The sequence below is a fragment of the Micropterus dolomieu genome, linkage group LG10, assembly GCF_021292245.1.
Source record: "Micropterus dolomieu isolate WLL.071019.BEF.003 ecotype Adirondacks linkage group LG10, ASM2129224v1, whole genome shotgun sequence".
Lineage (NCBI taxonomy): Eukaryota > Metazoa > Chordata > Actinopteri > Centrarchiformes > Centrarchidae > Micropterus > Micropterus dolomieu.
This window is the reverse complement of record NC_060159.1, coordinates 21,105,448-21,127,324: the sequence shown is the minus strand read 5'-3', so window position 1 is coordinate 21,127,324 and position 21,877 is coordinate 21,105,448. Positions and strand designations below refer to the sequence as shown.

Here is a 21,877-nt window from a genome sequence, read left to right as displayed (position 1 = left end):
GGGGGGGGGTTGCATGTCTTTAGAGAGTAGGAGCTGGAATACATAAAGTTTGCATTATTGACATCACCTACTTGTCAGATCTCGTCCGAGCTGTCTTATGTCTTTGTTGAGATCATCAAACTTGACCTGTGCTGCCAGGAAGACGTCCTGAGGTTCGGGAAGAGGGAACATACTCATGTCGGTGCCGGCGTTCTGGTGGAATACAATCAAAACACAGCAATAAAACATCATCGTTAAATCGGGAACTGACATAAAGCATCTTTGGATGTTGGAAACACACTTGAAATTTTAGTTTCGACACTACTGTGTCACAGTAAACATGGATGAAGACATAAGGCAAACACATATAAAGTCAACCTAGGACAGCTGTTTAGTTGTCAGTGGATAATGGATAATTGGTTGAACAGGATTTCAAATGCACTGAGAATGGGACCAAGAGTGCCATAGTCAGTGTCCAAGTGCCACACACTCATGCACTATAATCACTTTGGAATTAAAAGACTGCAGATTTATCTTAATGTTACAAAGACATAAGTACAAAAAGTACTGCATCCATCAAGTGTAATCAATAAGAAGAAGACAAATTCAGCCAAAAGGCTCAAATGTGTTTGAATCCAACATGCTTTTCAGTTGGTAGACTGGATCCATCATCTAACAGATTTGAAATCCTGCGCTCTCCCAATTAGTGATGACAGTAGTACACCTGTGTTCGGCTGACTACAGCATGTCTTTGTCCATACTGGCTTTGATGAAGACACATTAGTGTTAAAACTTTGGACTATTTGCACTATTAAAAGGCTGCAAATCAATTAATTGGCTTCAGCACACTTTTCTCCCCCTTGGTAGAAATGTTATCATGCAAGTGAACACAGTAAAATCGGCTTGAAACTTATTTTTGTGTTGCAGTTATAAAATCACACTCAACCCCTTTGCCTCTGTGAACTTGATAAATATCAGCTATTTTCAAATGCCCAGAGGAAAACAATATAAATAGATCCATGTCATTTAAAGTAAAGCAAACAAAGTAACAATAATATGTCAATAACAGAGCAACTAATACCTGATCCACATTGTACAAGTAGTATGTCACCACGTAGTCCAGCAGGCTGATACGATTGTCCTGAGAAGAAATGCAGGAGACATGTTAAAACTGCATCGGTAAAAGCAAAACCTTAGTGTGCAGGTCAGTAGCTCAGTGTCACAGTGCCATTAAAAAAAACAATTCCAGATTCTATGAGTTGATAATAACGTTCATGAACTCATTTAGTTTACCGTTCTTATCCTGGTCATGCTTTATGGACTGGTTTGGCCTCTCAGGCTACACACCACAACCCTTTTACTGGTGGAGGCTGTGGAGACTGGGCTGACAAATGTTTTGCCACTTCCTCTGCTGATTTTTCTTTTCAGTTAATATTCACCATAAACAATATATTTGGACTGAACATCAAACATACGGCAGTAAAGTGCTTCTTTTTAGTAAAGATATAAATACAAAAAAACCATTTTGTTGCAACATCAGGTCTCTGTAAATGAAACCCTGACTTCACTGGGTTCTGAAACCAAACCTATGCTCTTGTATGACCTCAGTCCTTAACTCTTGCTTGCTCAAGGAAGGGATTCCTTGATGGCAGTAAAACAAGGATAGAAGAAGAAGAGTGGACTAATGATTATTTTGCCCTCCTGTCAAATCAGACAGACCTCTTTTGTAACTCCACCCAAGCTTTGACCCAGGACTGGTTTCCTATGCGCACCTGCTCTTCAATTCCCTGCAACATCCTCATATATTGTCAGTCAACATTCACATCAGATTGCATTTGCACCAGTAACAGTTCTCTGCTCCCAGTAAGCAATACGCTGTGTGCTGCACTTATACTCCATCACTAAGAAAACTATATTTACTATAAGTTAATAAAACACAATGAAAGGTAGGCATAAAGTGGCCTCTAAGGGAGCCACTACAGTCTTCCTACAGTTATCAAGGCCTTACCCGGCTCTTGACATCCTTCAGTTTAGGTAGAATCTCCAAGCCAAAGCCATCGGCCTGACCTCTGACCCTGCTACCTCCGTTCATGTGGTTCCCCAGAGCCAACACCAGTCCCACCACTCCTCTCACGCCATCGCTCTCCAACAGAGTCTTAAAACAGAAAACACATGCAGGATCAACTACATCTTATGGTTAAGTAAAGACAGCTGGCACCTCAGAGCCAATCACAGATAAATATCACACCTATCACAAGAAAATTATATAGAATGTGTACTGATGTAAATCAGTGAAAAAAACATGTAATTAAAGGTAAGTACTTTTTCTAAATATGACACATTTGATCACATTTACACCTTTTCATTATTTAAACATGCTCAGGATGATCAAATTATGAGTCAGTAAAAAACAGACTAAATCCAGTTGTATTTGCACCCAATAAGGTCTTAAGTTCTTATCATTGACCCAGAGGGAATCAGACATGCATTTGGCCACATACTGCAGACGATACTTCAGTAAAATGCATGTAAACAGCAGATTGCTCAAATACTTGTTAGGGTTATTAATATCTGGGGAGGAAGGGATATAATTGAAAAAAATAGACAGTACAGTGCATTGATATATTATGAGAAGAAAGGTCATGCGTAGTAATCTATGTTTTGGCAAGTGAAAGAGAAATCAATGCCAAATCAGTGAGGATGGGGTGATTTTGATCCCAGTATATCCCAGTTCAATGTAGTTGAATGAGAACAATTTGAAACATTACCATGGAACTGTGTGTGACTGCTGTCGGTTTCTTTTTTCCTACCTCACAGACAGAGGAGACTGTGTTGAGCTTGCGTTGGATGGACGCGATCCCATCGATGAAGGCCGACTGGAAGATGATGCTGTGAGCTCTGCCAGCAAAGTCTGGGATCTGAGACAGCTCATACAGGAACCTGGAGCACAACCACATCAACAGACAAAATGTCTGTGAAGATCTTGTCCATCCCTCTCAAAACTGCTGACAGAGGTTCAGCACAGCATACAGACCAGGTATTTGTCTTCTCAATGTGCGCACACACACACACACACACACACACACACACACACACACACACACACACACAAAGTCTATTACTGTTCCAGTCTCGTGAGATACTGACTGTTCGGGTTTGTCCAGCAGTTTAACTTGCTCTTCTTCTGACGTCTCGTAGTGTTTCTTGATTCTTTCCAGTTCCTCTGGCTGTGCTCTCTGACAGAGTGACAATATCACATAAATAAAGGGTTCATAATTGTGCGATTGCACGTAGTTAAAGCACAGTTAAGTGTGCTGTAATACTTACATTTTCATACAGTGCTTCAATGGTCTCCAAGTCCACCACAGAGTGGTCCACTGTCAGTACAGCTGCAAGCGGGAATATACAAAAGCAAACACATTTTAATCAGTGTTGAACCGTCTAAAAGCTGGGATTAAATATCTTATATTATTATAATTTATTTGATAGTCACACTAAGAACTTTTTGAGTTTCATCCAAATCTTACATAAATACAACCGACCTCATGATCAATTTTGGAGACCTGAAATTAACTTAAATAGTTACAGAGTCCTCTTGAATGTCCCACAGCAACATAAATTAAGAAATGCTTGCGAGACTTTCTTAAGAGGCATTGCTCCGAGGCATCTATCACTTATTGACCCTTTCAATCAAGTCAAAGTTAATGACAAGAGTTATCATTATGAACTTGTGAGTTAATTCAAGTTTAAAGAAATGGGCAATAAGTTTATCCAACTAGAAATACTACACAGATGATACAGGACACCACAACAGTTGTATGACGGCACATGGATACAACTAGATGCTTGCTGGTGATGTGAAGAAAATGGTGCCTCTATTCTACTTATATTTTGGACATGTCCACCAACTCAAGATTTGTGGGATATCCAACTGGTTATTTTCATAGTGCTAATGAAACAATTTTCTACAAAACAGTCTTGTGTCTGTCAATTTATAATATAATGCAATTGTATTTCAACTCATTTTTGGAACTGGGTAACTTGAATCTTGTAGAAGGTTCGGTAACATCCACAGCAATGAACATTTTGAAAGATTACTGAACTCATTTTGAGGATCGTGTCACATAGTAGTCTGAGAAACAGCAAACAAAAAGAACACCACTACAGAATATCATTTAATAGTAATGTGTTAAAGTATGCGAAAAAGGGTAAAAGTTCTTGATGGTCCTTCCTCTGATTTACTAAAAAAGAAGAAAGATGTTTGGATGTTTGGGATTAGCAATGCAGATTGCCTCTCTGTAACTGTCTTGCTGACATTGTGGTGAGTGTTTCAGCCTTTAATCCTACTTTAAATTCACCAACAGCTCATATTCAGAGTGAAATACAGGGTAACTTCAGTGTGCTGCCAGGGTTAAAGTTAAACAAGGGTGATGTTCAGGGAGCTGCGGTTAGCTGAGTGTTTACAGATGAAAGCTGCAGGTTCAAGTTCCCAGACTGGCTGGGAAATCGAGCCAATTTAGTGATTTACTGTAATCCATTTTATGTGATAGACACGATGATGTCTGTTTGATTACAATCTTCATCTGCAAAGTAACTCAAGCTGTCAGATAAATGTTATGGAGGAAAAAGTGCAATATTTCCTACTGAGTTACAGTATAAAGTAGCATACTTGAAATACTCAAGTAAAGTACCTCCGAATTGTACTTAAGTAGAGACTAGAAACTACAACATTTATTTTGACATAGTACGTTAAACGAAACACTAAGTTTTTGAACTTGTTTTTGATGCACTCGTAATTTTTTTAAACTCGCTGGCCTGAGAAAATAACATTTTTATCTAGTTCTATTTTTACAGTTAAAATGACAAATAAACGTGAATTTAAGCCGCTCAAGGACACAATGATCCTATACATGACTGCTGAGGTTCTGCGTTATATTACCAAAAGAAAATCTTGAATGAGTCCAAGTTTATTTCCTGCTGCGGTCATTCCTAACATCAGTAGCTGAAGGGAAATAAACTTTGATCAAAGCTGTTTAATAGCAACACAACTGAATGAAAGAAATTATGTTTAACTCACCTTGTTGTATATCTTTCATTTCCAGGTGGAGGCTCGATATGAGGATGCCCACGGCCTGGGAGCGCTTCCCGTCCAACAGCTTAATGATCTGACACACACACACATGCAGAGTTACTATGACCACCGTAACCCTAGAAACCATTAGTAAGTCATTAGTGGAGAGGATATTGTGAAAAGATGGAGCAAAACAAACATCGGTCATATTATGCTTCAGCCTGATGCATTAGCACTTCGGTTGTCAGGATTCAGGAATGACGGTGATTTATCTAAACAGCTGATTAAATGTCACTGACAAGTAACAGTAATATAATGTACATGATGTACTCATGTTTGAACTAATGGCATCTTTTCTGTCCGTTTTTTTTTATTGTATTTTATGTTATTCTCCATCTTGTTGTCCCTTAAATGTTTTAACGCATTCTTATGTCTTCTGTGTAGTGCTTTAGATTGCTATGCAAATAAACTTGTAGCATTAGTGTCCTTACTCATTGCAAATGTAACAAACACAAATTGAAGGATTTCAGGATTAGGGGGGAAACGGCTGAACAGACACAGAACAGTGTAAAAATATACCTATAAAGTAAAGGGAGTAATTAAACTGTGAGTTGAATAAAAAATAATTGATTTGACAGGTAAAGACAAACAAACCTGTACACTATGAGGAAGACATAAATTCTCTTCCATAATTGAGCCTCAATCTGGATTTTTAACACTTTGGTATTTGTAAACTCAATGGCATTAACCCCCTCTAGTGGACAAGCGACACATTGCAAATAATTCCACAAGCTGTAGTGTGTCTTGATGTCTTCAGTTATTTTGTATGTTACCTTCCTGGCTTTGGCTTTCTTCTCATAAGCCTCTGAGAGCGGCTTCCTCTTGGTCTGTGTGGTGGTTTTGGCGAAGAGGTCCTCAAACTCCCTGGCATTAATTATATTTGGTTCCTCTAAAACGTTCCACAGTGTGTTGTTACTGTGGGACAGAGAAACATATTGTATAGTAATCAGCCTCTTTTTAAATATATTTTACATTTAAACAGTGATACAAAAGTGTGGATCAAGGTTTAAAGATGTATCAGTATTTTAACAAAGCTGTAAAACTGAGCAACAGTACCGGCTTGTTTAAATGATACCCTGCACCAGAGTTTATTCTGATATTAATTAGATTGTACAATTTGTATAATTTAAGACTATGTACCATTATCTTGGAGTTCAATAAGAGATTTAGTGTAGGGTTATAACTAACAATAATTTTCATATTTGTCAGATCCCAAGTTGACATCTTGAAATGCCTTGTTTTGTCGGACCAACAACCCAAAAACCAAAGAGATATTAAGTTTACTGTGATATAAAACAGAGAAAAAAAGAAACTGGAAGAGCAAGAACTAGAGAATTGTTGGCATTTGTACTTGAAAAAGTCCTGAAACAATGAATCGATTCTCAAAAAAGTTGTAATTTGCAATTACAAATCAATTAATAGACTAATCACTTCGGCTCTACTTAAGTGTAATTTATATATTTATGGTGTCAGTTGTAAATAATTGTACCTTAATTACTTAATTTAATTGATCACAATAACCGAAAAGCCAAGGGTCAAATCTATGGATACATATATTACATGATTAACATTAATTCAGTATTTCATATTAGCAGTGCATTAAATTGAATACTTCTTATTAAATGGGCGGTCGACTTTGGCTGTGAACATACTTGTTGTCCTGGATCTGGATTCTGGTCCAGTAAAGAGGCCTCATGGGTTGGGAAGGCTCCACTGCAGGTTTCCTGGGAGGTTTATCAATCACGAGGCCCGCTCCTGTAGGAGGAGGTGGTGGGGGAGCTAAGCCTGGCATGGATGGAGGAGGTGGTGGTGGTGGAGGGTCATTTGATTGCTGCATGTGATTTATGGGTGAAGACAAACATGGCGGAGGTGGAGGAGGAGGAGGAGGCAGAATTTCTGTTTTGGTTGGTAACGTCTGAGAAGGAGCGGGTGGTTGTTCTGATAGAGGTAGCGTGGTTCCAGGTGGAGGAAGACTTTGAGATGGAGGGTCAAGCAATGAGGAGGAAGACAAAGTATCGTCTCTCTGATTGGCCAGGCTAAGGCCGATAGAAGCTAGGTCCAGCTTTTTGGGGGTCACCTTCTGCTGCTGAGGGCTGGCGCAGGGTCTCCCCGTACCTTCTCCATCCTCAGAAGTCTTAACAAACGTCTCTCGGTCTGTCTGGACGCAGACTGTGCGGAAGGATTTGTTTAAAAAGTCGTCTCCCGTTGATACAGCAACATCTTTGAGTTCCCCACGATGGCGGCTCCCAATCTGTGAGAGTTCGGCCTGCAGCTTGGCCAGAGTGAACTCCAGACGGGCAACATTGTCCTCACTTTCCACCCTCAGTCTGGACAGTTCCTGACCATAGTCATCCTGAAAACACCATTAGACTTAGCCCAGCCTTTTATGTATTATCATTACAATCAAGTTACAGAACTAAGCTGTTCAATCTCTAATGATCTTTCAAAACCAGAAATTTAGTTGAGTTTTTTAAAGGTATTTCTAGAATCCTCTTACCATCAGGATAAAAAACTTTTCTGTCCACTGCTAAAAAAGATTAGATATTAATACTTTATTTATATTATCTGTAATTAGTGGATTAATTTCAGAATAATTCCCAAGACATTTCCTGAAAAGAACAATTTTATTTGGTTTTACATATTAGGGAACATAGGAATGTTCTTGACAGAAAAGTTCCATTTAATCCCAAATAAATATTTATTCATTATGTGAATATTCTCCATATATGTAACAATTTGATGCTTGTCTGTACACAAATTATCAAAATATTATAAAATACTAATATATTTAAAATGTTTTTAGCATGCAGCAGACATAAAATATTTTATTTCAGATGGACAGAAGGGAAACAGGGGAAAGTGATGTTAAACAACATTCAGGGTTTTTTAAAGAGCTTTATCTTCCAGACTAATGTAATAATTAATACACGAGAGGCAAAAACTGGGGCTGTTTAGACTTTACATCCACAGGGATGATGTAGCAGTCAAGCTTATTTATTTCAATATATTAGGAAATACACTTATTTGCTTTCTTGCCAATAGTTAAAGGAGAAGATTGATACCACTCATGGGCCTGTAATGTAAATCTGAAGCTACAGCTAGCAATTAGCTTATCTTAGCATAAAGACTAGAAACGAGGGAAAACGTCTAGCATGCCTCAGTCCAAAGTCTGCCTACCAGCACTTCTAAAGCTCACTAATTAGCACGTTATATGTCGTTTGTTCTATCTGGACAAAAAAGAAATGCCACATTTTAGTTTAGGGGATGTTAGATGTGGAGAGAGCCAGGCTAGCTGTTTCCCCCTGTTTTCAGTCTTTGTGCTAAGCTAGGCTAACTGTTTTCAGGGACCAGCTTCATATTTACTGTATAGACATGAGAGTGACATTAATCTTCTCATCTAACTCTCAGCAAGAAAGCAAATCAGAGTGTTTCCCAAATGACAAACAGTTCCTTTAAGTATACATTTTGCAACACCTGGCTGCACACCAGGGTTCAGCACTTCACTACATCCTTCATACTGACCTGTAATTTCTCCAGCTCCTCTTTGCATTCTCTCTTCAGCTGCAGCAGAGCAGCCTGGTGCTCTGACAGGAAGAACGATGAGAAAGAGCATCTTACAACAGCTTTGTATTCTTTCTTGTACCACCACAACAGATGTTATTGTTATGTTATGTTACATTATTACAGCTGTGGAGCCATAGACCACTTTCTTTACCATGATGGGCTGATTAGTGATGTGGCTGAGTACAAGCTGAACAACCATGAGACACTTCAATTCAACAAATCAAATCCATCTTTTACCACTGCAAGAGGCTGAGGGGGTGTTTGAGGATATACTGTAGCTGTTGAGGACGCAGATGGTGAATAACAATACAATTTTTTACCAGATGATGGCAGTAGAACATCAAACATAAAGAAAAACATAAAGACTGTGGCATCTTACCGAGAGTATTGAATCAAACATTTTATCTGCTAATGGATGACAACTTGGCAGTTAGAAAGTGTATTTACTATCACCTTCTTGACAGTATTTAGAGGAGGCATGTTTTCAAGATGGTGGGTGTACACATGGAACACACAGTTTTATCCCTGCTCAAACAACCTTTGATAATCCCACTGATAGACAGAGGTAGACATTTTTCAAGCAAGTTTAAATCTTCACTTCGTCACTTATCCATTGAAATACCAAAGGAAGCAGGACCACTTTTATGCCTTTTCAAAGCAGTGAGTGACATTTGATGTACATGTCTATACGCTGTCACTCAAACAGGGCTTGACATTTTTCCCCCCCAAAAAATAATCAATAAAAAAAAAAAATTTACTTGGAACTTATTTTCTAGCGCCACATGGTTTCAGGCAAGTTAAAATAAAATCACAGATCACTGATTTCCAGTCCTTATTACAGTTCAAAATGTAGAGACATCTGGGGCCAGTTTCACTAAGATATTTTAGACTGGTCTGTAGTTATAGTCCAGTCTTAATTTTTTTCTTCCATTAGTCCACTGCAACTTTCACAGTTTCGCAAAAATATAGAAACTGATTTCTTTAAAGCCTAAAAAGTTAGCCAACCAAACCCCCAGGCTAACTTTGAGAGCCGTGTTTTCATGGTAACAATCAGTGACACCTGCTGATCAGTGGTACCAAACAACAAAAGAGGACAACATTGCTCATAATTTGAGGTTTGTTAAAAATGTTGTGGAGTGAGTAATGAGAAGGGAACAGATGTTGGCCATAATGGTACCACTGGGTGGCGCCAATGTTGAAACATTTTTAATTGTACATTGTAATGGCTTCAGGCAAAAAAAGGATTTTAAAAATCCCTTTTTTCAATAAAATATTAAGGATTTCCTTAAAGGCACCACAGTCTGGGCCACATGTGTCTAGCAAATCCCTTCACATACTGAAGGCGCTGGCGTCTCACAGACTGGTTTGCTGTGGACACACACAGGGTGGAGTTGTGTTTGCCGTAGCATAGAAGCCTGATATTACATCCACCACATGATATCAAAGAGCAAACACTCCTACTTCCTCTGCTGCTATGTGTCGAATTAACATGTGTCATGAATATTTTGAACACAGCATTAATCTGTGTGTATTTATAGGGTTGTGATATTAAGTGTAAATTTATTTGAGCACCATTTTCTCAAATGTCTTTTTTGTAACCCTAATGTTCTGTTTAGGGTTGTGGACATCACAAACGCTCTGATCCTTCACGATTTTCCCTCATTTTTATGTGCGCTACAGAAAATGACACATTACAGCAGTTTGGAGTCTCACAGACCGCAGCTATAAAACACGGTTAAATATAGTAGATTTTCATATGCATTTTAACTGTGATTGATGTTGACAGTAAGTAGGCCTACTTTTTACACAGCACTTCTGCTCCCAAATCCCAAATAATATGAAAATATATCTGTATTTCTCTGAAGTCAAATTGACCCCCAACATAAGTAACGTCACTATGTGTGATAACATACTGTACATTTTCATTGTCTGTGAATGATTATTGGCAAACAAAGGAATATATGAATATTTGTTCATCAATAGCCCATGTAACATATAGAAAATTAAATATATCCTTGCTTGGTGTCATAACAATACTTTATGCTTATTTCTGTATTTTATCATATTAATCAAATGTGCAAGCTCAGTTTGCAGCAAAGGAAAGGGTTACCACTTAATATTTTTCTAGCCTACATATCAGATTTTAAAGATTAGAAGAAACGATATTTAAATGGAAATAAATGGTTAATTTTGCAATTATTATGTGTCCACAAACAACAAGGTTGGGAAAGCAAATGTCAACAAAGCACAAGGGTCGATTTCAGAGGGGAGAATGTTTTTTTGGACAAAAAACATGACTGTGTAAAAATGTGTCAGTACCTGCTTCTGTGTACTTCAGCCCAACCTTTTCCTCCTTAAGTGGCGGCCAGACGGCTTGTAGACGACCAGGAGTTCTTTCTTCACCCTCTCCTTGGGTGGATGCTTCTGACTGGAAGGAAAAAAAGAGTTTGACAACAGATTTATAACAGAATCAATCATAAATAGAGCTCTTTGCCTTTTAACACACATGATAGTTTTCCAATCATGGATACAGTAAAGATAGTCTTACACCAATAAAACGTAAGAAGTAATGATTATATTTTATGCTCAATGGTGATTCATACACAATTCGTACTTTGCCGTTAGGTGAGTCTTTCTTCTCTGGTGTCTTATTAGGGGTTCTCTCAAAAAGCGCTCTCAGCACATCTTTTTCTGTTCTTATCTTTTTCCTCACTGCGTCCAGGTCCACCTTCTCTGCTGGGTCCTTCTTCAAAGGCTTTGGGGTGAAAAAAGCTTTGAAGGCATCGAACGCTGCTTCTGCACCGGACACAGAAGGTTTCGTAGACTCAGATGAAACATCTGCATCCCTCTCTGTTGTTTCAAGTTCTTTCCCTTCACCCTCTTGACTTTCTTCATTCTCATTCTCCTCTCTGGTGTCGTCCTGGTCTCCCTCAGACTCCATTTCTTTCTTCTCCTCTTTCTCGTCTCCTCTCTTTTCCCGGTTCAGTAACTGAGAGATCTGGTCCAGGAAGCTCCCCTGAATCTTAACATCCCCTTGCTTCTCAGGGAAAATGTCCCTTCTTGCTCGTTGAGACGAACGTTTGATCTGGGCCACGGTGTCGTGCTCGGGTCCGACCACCCCCTTCCTCAGGACCCTCAGGCCGCTAAAGAGGGCAGGGAGCTGGATCTGCTTGTCTGTAGGGGAGCCTGGGGAGAAGGTGGCTCTGGATATGGTGGATCCAGGTGGAGGGTTATTGGCTACAGCTGCAGATGTTGTGGAAACAGTGGGTGAAGTGTCTTTTGGGCTGGAAGGAAGGTGGAGTTGGTCGGAATAGTCTGGAAATACATCTCTTTTCTCTTCTTCTTCGCTGTCCTTCTCTGCACCTGTACTGTCCTCTTCCTTGTCTTTTTTGAAGCAGGAAGGGCCACCAGTTTGCTCCATCGTTGGTGTAACTATTGGTTCAACCTGTTCCTCAACTCCAGGTCCTGTCCGAGTCACCATTATCACTACATGTTTGGTTTTAGATGGTCTACTTTTCACAGATTTCTCAGGGTCAAAACCCACGTCCGAATTGGAAGCACTTGTGACAAAATCTTCCTGGCAGTGAGCATTTTCGTAGTCTTTTCTCATGCTCTGCTTGGCTTCTTTAGTGCCATCCTGCTTGACACCGACTGGTGCAACACCACCGCAATCTGTATTTGTGTCAGTTGAAATGTGTTGACATTCCTGTTGCAGAGATTCGTTCGAGGCACATTCATCTAGTGATGTATGACAACCCTTGTTGCTGCAATCATTAACTTTGTCACAGTGGTTGTCTGGTGTCTTATTCTGCTCTTGATTTGTTGCAGAGGTCTGTTCATCTGAGCCATTTTCAGTGTTTACATCCACACTTTGCTGCTCTGAAAGGTTGACATTATTCATCTCCTCCACTGTCATGTCTGAGTCATTTCCTACTTCTCCCGATGAGGTGGAGGTGATATTCTCTCCTTCATGGGGCAATAGGACATATGATAAGGAGTCTCTACTGTTCTCCAGAGCATCTTCAAACCTTATATCCCCATTTTTCTTTAGATTAAAACTCAGCTCAGTGTCTTCTTGCATGTCCTCATTTTGCTCCTCTGGGAAGGTCCTGAAAAGTTTTAGGACTGCTTTTTGCTCCTCCATTTGCTGGGCAGTCCGAGTTGCTCATAAAGAAAGTGGTGAAGTTATCCAGAATGGAGCGAAAAGCTTTTCCCACAACGTTAACATTGTGCTTACCATTTACACTGCTCATGTCAGATACTTAAGTGTAACATTGTGCTATCCTTCATGAGAAAAATGCAGTCTAAGAAGGTGTAATTGTCATCTGTATGGCATGCACTAATTTGTATAGCTGGTTCAAAGATCATGCAACTTACAGTCAATAAATTAATGTGAGTAAGCCAATAAAGTCATATCACCACTTCTGAAAATCCGACCTGTTTCCGCTCCAGTTTGTTGAAAAGAAATAAGATTTATCCTTTCACTGGTACAACAGCTCCTTCATGTCTTACTGCTGAACTACATTTCCAAACCTTAAACTGGAAACAGTTGTTAGTCACTCAGATAGTAACCAATAACAGGACAGAAAACCAAAGAGCAATGGAAAAGTGAGGCTTTTCAAGCCTGGCCGCCTGGCTGTGCAGGCTAGAGTGACTCAGCTCAACCACAGTTAAAAGTCAGATCCAAGTCTTGGTTTTAGCGTCCAAGTTGTGCCTTCTGTTCCCTCTCACTCCTCTATCCTTGCAGCAGTAGTTTACAGAGCTGCACCTTGGACGCCGTCCTGCAGATTGTCAGAGTGTAATTGGAAGCAGATGGTTTCTTCAGCCACCGTTTGCTGACAACACCCTGACAGATCCGTGAGGCAAAAGAAGCCACCCACAACAGATGGAGGGACACCACACCCAGTGCTGAAGGAGGGTAAATAGGACTGCCAGAGATCACTTGTTAAATGTTTGGCCTGCAAATCCACAGTGAGAGGGAGTTTTCGCAGTTCCAATGCAGGGTACTGAGCAACACCTGGCTAATCTTGCTCCCCACCTACCCACTACAGTTAATCAGCCCACATTAAGTCTAACATACACAATAGATCAACAGAGATGATTTGTTAAATAATTGGTTGTAAAAATCAAAGTACTTAGTGACAGTGTTATTAGCTAAGAATGAATGCATCAATTGCATTTTAATGTTTTATATTTAATGTTTTTAATGCATTATGAAAAGCAAATTCCCTTTGTGTATGACACTTGCCTTGCTTTGCGTTTGTGCATAAATTAAAACTAATCTTTGTGCTATTCTTACATCTCAGGTTCCACCCTTGTTTGCTTTTATGTCACATTATCACAACCAGCAGCAGGTAAATTATATTTTAACTATGTGTCATTACACTGTGTAACTTTGTCTGAAAATGATTGTATTCAGAGACATGCCTGTACCCTGCAGTGGCGTCTTAACTGGCTACACTTAATCGTTTGAATACTAATAAAGTGCCTTTGCATTCCCAGGGAGTGGACACTGTGGCCTTTATGTGAGCAGTTTTTATATAATAGGTACGAATCCAGATAATAGCATTAAAATCAGAGTGCACACATAACAGTCCTGAACAAACACACTGGACTGTGTCCAGCATTAGGCAGCAGACATTCAATGGCATTCATGTTATATACTGCACCCAGATCTGCATACAGCAACAGTGTAAAATCGTCTTTACTGAATTGTTACGGACCTAAACCTAAACTGATTTCTTACTGGATTCATATCAAATTCATAAATATTGCTTCAACTACATATTTCTGCCTTCCTAAAGTTGTTCCACATTAGAGAACATTTTATTAACTTTACAACTCCATAAATTGTAAAGATGGAAATAATTTCTGAAGATATTGCTGCATTTCCTGGTTTTGGAAATGATTCTCCATACTTGTATATACTACATACTACATTTTTGGGTGAATTCAGAGTAGACTTAACCTGGAGATATATATATAAAATAAAATCCCGATTTCCCCCTTTTTACTTTAACTGAATCTCAAACCATGTTTCTGCTGAGCTAGTTTAGAAATATAGTTAATAGTTTTTAATGGTTAAGGGTTATTTGTTGTGCTTTACTTTGTTCCCTTGTTTAAAATTCTGTCTTAAGCATTCAGTGTGAAAACAAAACCCTGACAAAATGGTCAAAATAAATGTAAGTGGTCTCAAGTTTGTGTCCAGGACCTCCACACATACACGTATACAGAGGGAATAAGGCAGGAGCTTAAGAGCTTTTTTAAAAAAAACAACCATTTCATGCTAATACAGATACCATTGCTTATACAACGCACCTACAGTACAGAGTTGCATTAAATCTCTTCTGTTATATAACCTCGAGGAACTTTGTCACGACTGTATGAGGCCCAGTTTTGAATCTGGATCTACAGGATTGTGAAGCAAAGAGACCAGACTCCACTGTGGTGTGAAAATGTCAACGTCATGATGATGCACAATTATTGACATGAAGACTTTATGTGTGAGGTTTCACATAGCTGAATATTTTTCCACTGCTGCCATGCAAGCCAAGATATTTAAAAAGATAAATAATAATTTAAAAATAAAAATAGACAGGAAGCACCATGAGCAAAAGTGCATCTGAACTTCAAACCCAAAACAACAAGACTGCAGACACTTTTTTCTAACTTTTCCAGACATGCAAGCTCCACCCAAAATAAAAACAAAAGATTGATGATTTAACACAGGACCGTGTTGATGAGAGTTGACAGTGCTAACCACCATGTCAATCTGGGGAAAAAAATACTTCCTCTGTTGGCCCAGTGTTTGTCATTGCTTATGTGTTCCCCTGGAGCAGGTAAAGGGTTAGGTAAGGTAGGGTTAGGTAGGTGCTCAGGTTTACTTTGGCACACCATCATGATCCAATAATCTGCAAGTTTTCATTCAAGTCAAACACTACAGCAGCTAAATTAATTTATGTCCTTGCTGCTGGTAAAGTCTACTCATCAGCAAAACAGGATGTAGACTTTTAGGACATGTTAGTAAATGATTTAATACAACCAGTGTGGACAGTAGAGGTAGACAGTGAGGCACTCTCTTCCACATCAAGCCTTTTAAGGTACTCACCCAAAACTCTGGTGGGAGAGGTGTGGTTGTCGGTGTATCAATGATGTCATCTTCAGGAGCTGTGATGCGCAAGAAGTCAATGTGTTTAGGTCTGGAGGGATGAGACAGTGACATGCAGAAGGAGAGAGACTCCTCGACTTCCTGCTGCCAGATCTTTTCCTGCCTTTGCAGAGCCTCATCTGGAGAAAAGAGATTCAAATCATAACTAAAGCAGAATTATTATAAATAGGGCAATCTTAAAGTGCAGGTAAAAATGGCCCAAATGTTTCTTTTCTAGTGACATAGATCTGTTTCTTTAATGACCGCATCAACAGGAAAAAAAAACTGAATCTGACATTTTCATTGCTCTGATTTGGGTAACTTTACAGTACAATAAATCATGTCCAATATTAAACAGGAACACATACCGTATATACTGTAAAAGACAAATGGAAACACAAATGGACTAAACACTATATATTAACACTAAATTTACTGTATGTCACAATAACAGCAGCAGGTGCATCCTGCCTCTGAGGAATGTTTTTTATTCTTTTTAATTTTTCCTCTGATTACTAAGGCAAACAGTCAAAATGCGTTGAAGTATTCACGGTTTAGACTGTTGCCCGGTATGCCAGATTACCAGTCCAGACCTGGGTTATGCTATAGTGTCACCATGAGGATATATGACAGAACTTCAGCTAAAAATAAACAAGAAAAAAACTCTCTCTCTTAAACAATTGCATTTCAAAAAGAAGACAAAATACCCCCAGGATTCTGGTTGTCATACTCCTGTTTATTTAACTGTTTTTCTGACTATTTATTATATTGCTTCGCTTTCTATTAGTTGTCACCCGGGACCACTGATTACTCTATTGTCCTCTGCAGTAAAAGCTCACAGCCTTGGGTCACAGTCAATAGACACCTGTTGCTTATATTCAAATGTGCATAATGTGAGGTTTGTGGAAATGTTTTGCAAAAGCAAATCAAATTATTTTTGTGGGAGCAAAAACAACAGTGCAGGAACTAGAAGATTTTTTGGATGTGCCTACCTCTCCCCATTAATCATCCTCCTTGCTTAAACTGAGATTACACTACAATTAGTATACTAGTATCCAAAATTCTGCTCCCAAAAACCAGAGATGCAGATGTTTTTGCTCCTGCAAAAAGTAAATTTATCAGTAGACATATCCTAGTCTTATACAGATGACATTCTGTCAAGAACAGAAAAATTAACATAAAAGCAGAGCCTGCATGCTGAAAGCTGGTCCCAAGATGTACACATTTAGGTCGCATGTCACATACAACAACATATGCATACATGGGGGCACATATAGCTAATGTTTTGGTATGTTGAGTGTTACAAACAAGTATAGCTATATACAATATATAAATGATTTATATTATATATATATATTTTATATATATTGTGGATGATTGATGCATGGTGTTTCGAGTGTTACCAAATGTGCTAATTAAAAAACTATTGCGAGTACACAGATGTGCGACGAGAGAGGCTCTGAAGTGACATCATCATTCATCACTGTAATTATCACACAAAACATGTTTTCAAACTATCTTTTTTATCTATTTCTGTTCAGCAATCACCTTCATGAGTTGCCACAGTAAGATGTGGCTCTAAAACTGCTGGAATTAGGTGTTCAATTCCCACTGCGGTCAAGTTCAAAATGTACGGTGTGCACTGATGGTCCTGTAGAGAAATTTGAATAAAAACATCTAGCTAAAACCAGATGTGGTCAAAGGCAGCTCAACCTTGAGGACTGCAGGACTTTCATTTCCTGCATCCAGCTTTTCCCTATGTATTGCCTAACTGGTCACATGGTCCTCCCTTTATCTTTTGGTACAGGGAGCAAACTATTCTACAGTAAATCTGACTGCATCATTTCAGATAAGAGTGCCAACAGAGATGCCAGTTGTGTAACTTTTAGCGGACACATAAACGTCCTCAAAGCCAGATTAAAGAGCTTGTGGAAATGTGTTATCTGTCCTCAATTTGACCACACTGAAGAGAACTGGATTTTGAGAATAACCCTCAGAAGGCTCTGCATGTCTTTCTCCCCCTCACTCTAATCATCATCCTCTTAAGATTTGTTGTATTTCACAAAGCTCAGAGCATTAATCCTATTTGGACAGCCAGGCGTCCTGCTGCACAGCCTGGTCCAGCTTTCAAAGTAAGGAAGACACATCAAACTCTGCCTGACCCAGCCTGACATATTTGGTGCCTGTGTAAATTTTGGTATCTCTGGAAATTTATAATGTTTTTCTGTAGACAAGGTGTATTTTAAATGTAAAGCCAAGCAGAAAGATGCTTCCATATTGTCCCATATAATCCACATTATACAAGAACGTGTTTGTGATCTGAATTCCTCTTGAATTATTGTACTTATGGAACGTTTATACCCAGAGATGGACGCATTGATGCCACCAAGGCATCAACATTTTCTTATAATGTAAATGTACCGTAACATAAAATAAGTTTCAATGCAAAGTATGTGCAAATACGGTACATACTGTAGTTTTGTTGTCTTCTAATTGGTCCAGTGTGCGGTTTAATGTCTGCATCTCTTTACAAAGAGATCCAACAGGGTTCATTCTTTTCAAAAGCCTCTGCTCAATACTGGGTCATGTGAGTGCATACACACACACACACACACACGCACACAGAGGAAAAGGAAAACTCTGGCTATCTAAGGTCAGTGCCAGTGCAGGACTATGAGGGCATCCACATCAGGTGCTCAATAGTACTTCATGCCTGAGCAAACGCACACACACACAAACACACACACACACACACACACACATGCAGACACAGACATGGTGGTATGTCAAACCAGCAAGGGGTCATTATTTACAGACTACCACACATCCTTCAGGCCTGCTTCAGCAATCGTGGTAAGAGAGAGAGACGATGTGCGTGCAGGTGAGAGTGAGACTACAGCAGCGGATGAGGCCACCAGGCTGAGTGGACTAAAATCAGTCAGGACTCAACATGTACCACCTTCATAGCTGTCTGCTTTCCTCCTCTTCTTTTCACTTCACTGACCAACCACTAAACGTCAATGTCATGCTGTCATGCACACACATCCCCCTTCACCCTGGAACATAGCTGAAAACTTTCTACAGGTATTTTGTCTTCCTTAATCCACCACACACTGACATAATGATAATGTTCAATGATAATTGAACATATGACACAAGTTCAGTCTTGACCCTGGAAACTATCTAAATCTATAATACCATGACAACTAGGCAAACACCATCTGCTGATGAAGATCATAGATCAAAGGCTCTTGAGCAGCTGCTAAATAAACATTGTGGTGAGACCGTTTTCTGTTTCCAAGGTCAAGACTGAACTTTAGCTTCAGTTTTACTAGTTTTTATCACTATTTTGCATGGGACCAAGTTTTGCAAAACGGCAACATAATATGATCGTAACATCACAATATGATATTGAATTAATATGCAGCCTAACTATACTACTATTATTGTAGTAGCATAATTAGCATTATTACCTGAAGAGAGAAGATAATCTTGACTGGTCTCTGTCTCACTGGTGCATCTGTACATCTGTGTATGATCCTGTTCACTCACACTCAGGTTTGCCTGAGCCAAAGTCTTCGTATTGTTCAGGTCATTTCCTGTCCCACCAGAGACAGTGGTGGCACTTCCCCAGCTTCCAACCCCCTGAGGGAACAAACTGTCTTCACCTGAGTTTACCCACCCTATGTGATGTGCAGAGATGTCTTTTTCATGCCGGTCAGTCAGGCTTAGAGGCAGAGACTGTTGGCTAGACAGACTGGATGTGAATAGAGGTGACACGGTAGGAGACATTCCTTCAAAACTACCAGAGGTTCTTGGGGAAACATCCAAGATTGCAGACAGACACGGCGAGGACACAGGTGAGAATTCTCCACCTGCTGACAGAGAGGGTGATGAAGAATTATTTGGCGTAGTAGAGGTGAAGCTGTAAATATATGACTGTAGATTCGGAGGCCTTCTTGTTGATCCAACAAGGTTTTGCTCATAGAAAGCCTTGGACTCTGTAATGGGTTCACTCTCTGCTTTTGCTCCCTCCATCCACAGGACCTGACGCAGACTATGGCTCAGAGCTTCACCCAGAGCTTGAAGCTCCTCAACTAGTAGAGGCTTGTCTTCATTGCACCCTTTGTTCTGGGTCTCCGACTGGGACCCAAATTCAGCAACACATCCATTTGAAATAAACCGAGGTTCATCTCTCCTGTTGCTGCCATTTTTAATCAAATTCGAACTGGTGAGACTCACCCGACTTATGATCCCTTCCACCTCCTCAATCTTGCCCATAACTTGCAGTGCTGCAGCCTCGCTCCCTATCTCCTTGTTCCTCCACTGAGAAGGCTTCTCCACTTCACCTTCTGCCTTCTTTCCCTCATCTGTACCTCTTGCTGCCTGAAGACTAGTGGGGGAGATATATGTTAAGTATTTATTATTGTCATATTCAGAGAGGTCTGTGTCTGAGTCTGGGAGAGCACATTCTTCCTTTTCAGATATTTTTTTTCTGAGATAGAAACGGCCGTTTTTGCTGTAAGAACTAGGAACATTTGCAGGCGAAGCCTCAGGCAGCTTCTCTCTCCTTGCTGGCTTGAAATCTTGTGGACTCCTATTCCTCTTCTCCAACACAAGAACTCTTTCTTTTCCTGTAACTCTCTTTCTCCTGGCTGCAGGAGTGCAGATGATTGGCCTGTCTTCCTCCAAGTCCCACTCCTCAAAGTTAGGAGAACTCAATATCTGAAGCTTTGCCAGTCTTCTCGCCTTCCGAGGCCCCCGTGGGGTCCCGGGTGTCATATTGAGGTTATGCTGACAGGCGCCGGTGTAAACTAGCCCCTCCACTCTTCTCCTCCTCTTCTGAGGAATCTGTAATCTGGGGGATTTTGATAAAGTATCCAGACTCTCTCCATAACCATAACAGTTTGGCTTTATCTTCGTGCCCTGCTGGTTGCCCATGCTCATGAAATCCTGACACTCCAAACACAACGGTAACAACTCTGTCAGCCAACGGACATCGGAGGAGTCATCCAAAACTTTGAGGGTGTCTTTAAAGTTAGAACATCCGAATTTGTCTTCTTGACTGCGCTTCACTGTTTCAGCTGGACCCTCCTCCTTGCGGATAGAGATTAGTCCTTGTTGGGGCTTCGGAGGGGCTTTAAAGGGGGAAGTTGGGCCCCTGCAGTGATAGAGGGTTGGACTCACACAGCTCCTCTCGCTGATCGGGAGGTAGAGGTGTAAGGCAGTGCGGGTACTCTCCATGATGTTATTTGATCACCAAAGATAAAGCAGGTGGATAAACCACAGATTTATCTGTCTCCACTGGACCAGGAATCCTGACACAGGAAGATAAAAAGTTACAAGCATGAGTGTATATGCAAGTGTCTACTTGCAGATAGTTTAGGTTTGCTTGTGATTCCAACTATATCCTTAAATATCAAGTATCAAAACCCTGAGTGCTGAGTGCAATAAAAGACCTGAACTGATACACACAAGTAGAGCTGAAATTCTTAGTCAATTAGTCGATCAACATAAAATTAATCACAAACTAATTTTTGAGAAAACAAAACCTGCAAAATGCTTCTCTGATCGTCTTAATCAACTACAACATTAACCCGAAATCCACTACATTTGTTTGACAACATGAGTTACTAGCTATTTACAGACTCTTTATATCGCTCCAAAATAAAGTCATATTATTATGTGTTTTTTGTTTTTTTTACAGATTAAGCCACTCAGCAGTAGCATACATAAAGTCGTTCAAATGAACTCCACCTTTACCAGCTGCAACATGTGTGCATAGCGATGCTTACACATGAATACATCGATAATTATAATCCAATATAATATATATTATACTGAAATGGGTTTGCCTAATTAGTACTTTTACTTTTAGCACTTCAGGTAAATTTAGTTAAGTAAGATTTTGAATTAAATTAAGATTTTGAATACAGGACTTTCTACACTGTGTATTGACAATACTACCGTTTGAATCTTCCACATCTAAAACGGCCAAAAACAACAGAAACACGTGAATTTAAATCTCACTCACTCTGTCGCATCGCTCCACGTAC

At 39.7% G+C, this 21,877-nt stretch overlaps 1 protein-coding gene across 4 annotated transcripts in view; it reads right to left on the bottom strand.

Moving 5' to 3' along the window:
* The window catches only part of fmn1 (formin 1), a 30,132-nt gene extending 8,255 nt beyond the window's left edge, over positions 1-21,877 (bottom strand). The window contains exons 1-14 of one of the 4 annotated variants that reach the window (XR_006826832.1): positions 21,789-21,835; positions 19,295-21,139; positions 15,783-15,961; positions 10,994-11,102; positions 8,633-8,694; positions 6,763-7,463; positions 5,884-6,025; positions 5,057-5,144; positions 3,307-3,368; positions 3,127-3,215; positions 2,790-2,919; positions 1,988-2,134; positions 1,061-1,120; positions 72-192 (exon numbers count right to left, since the gene is read on the bottom strand). Coding sequence is in view for 3 of the 4 variants with exons in the window: in XM_046061099.1 (XP_045917055.1) it covers positions 72-192; positions 1,061-1,120; positions 1,988-2,134; positions 2,790-2,919; positions 3,127-3,215; positions 3,307-3,368; positions 5,057-5,144; positions 5,884-6,025; positions 6,763-7,463; positions 8,633-8,694; positions 10,994-11,102; positions 15,783-15,961; positions 19,295-21,065 (3,661 nt within the window). In the remaining variant the exon portion in view is untranslated. Of the gene's footprint in view, positions 1-71; positions 193-1,060; positions 1,121-1,987; positions 2,135-2,789; positions 2,920-3,126; positions 3,216-3,306; positions 3,369-5,056; positions 5,145-5,883; positions 6,026-6,762; positions 7,464-8,632; positions 8,695-10,993; positions 11,103-15,782; positions 15,962-19,294; positions 21,140-21,788; positions 21,836-21,855 lie in introns of those variants that run through there. The other 3 variants (XM_046061099.1, XM_046061098.1, XM_046061101.1) reach the window with 3 other exon arrangements.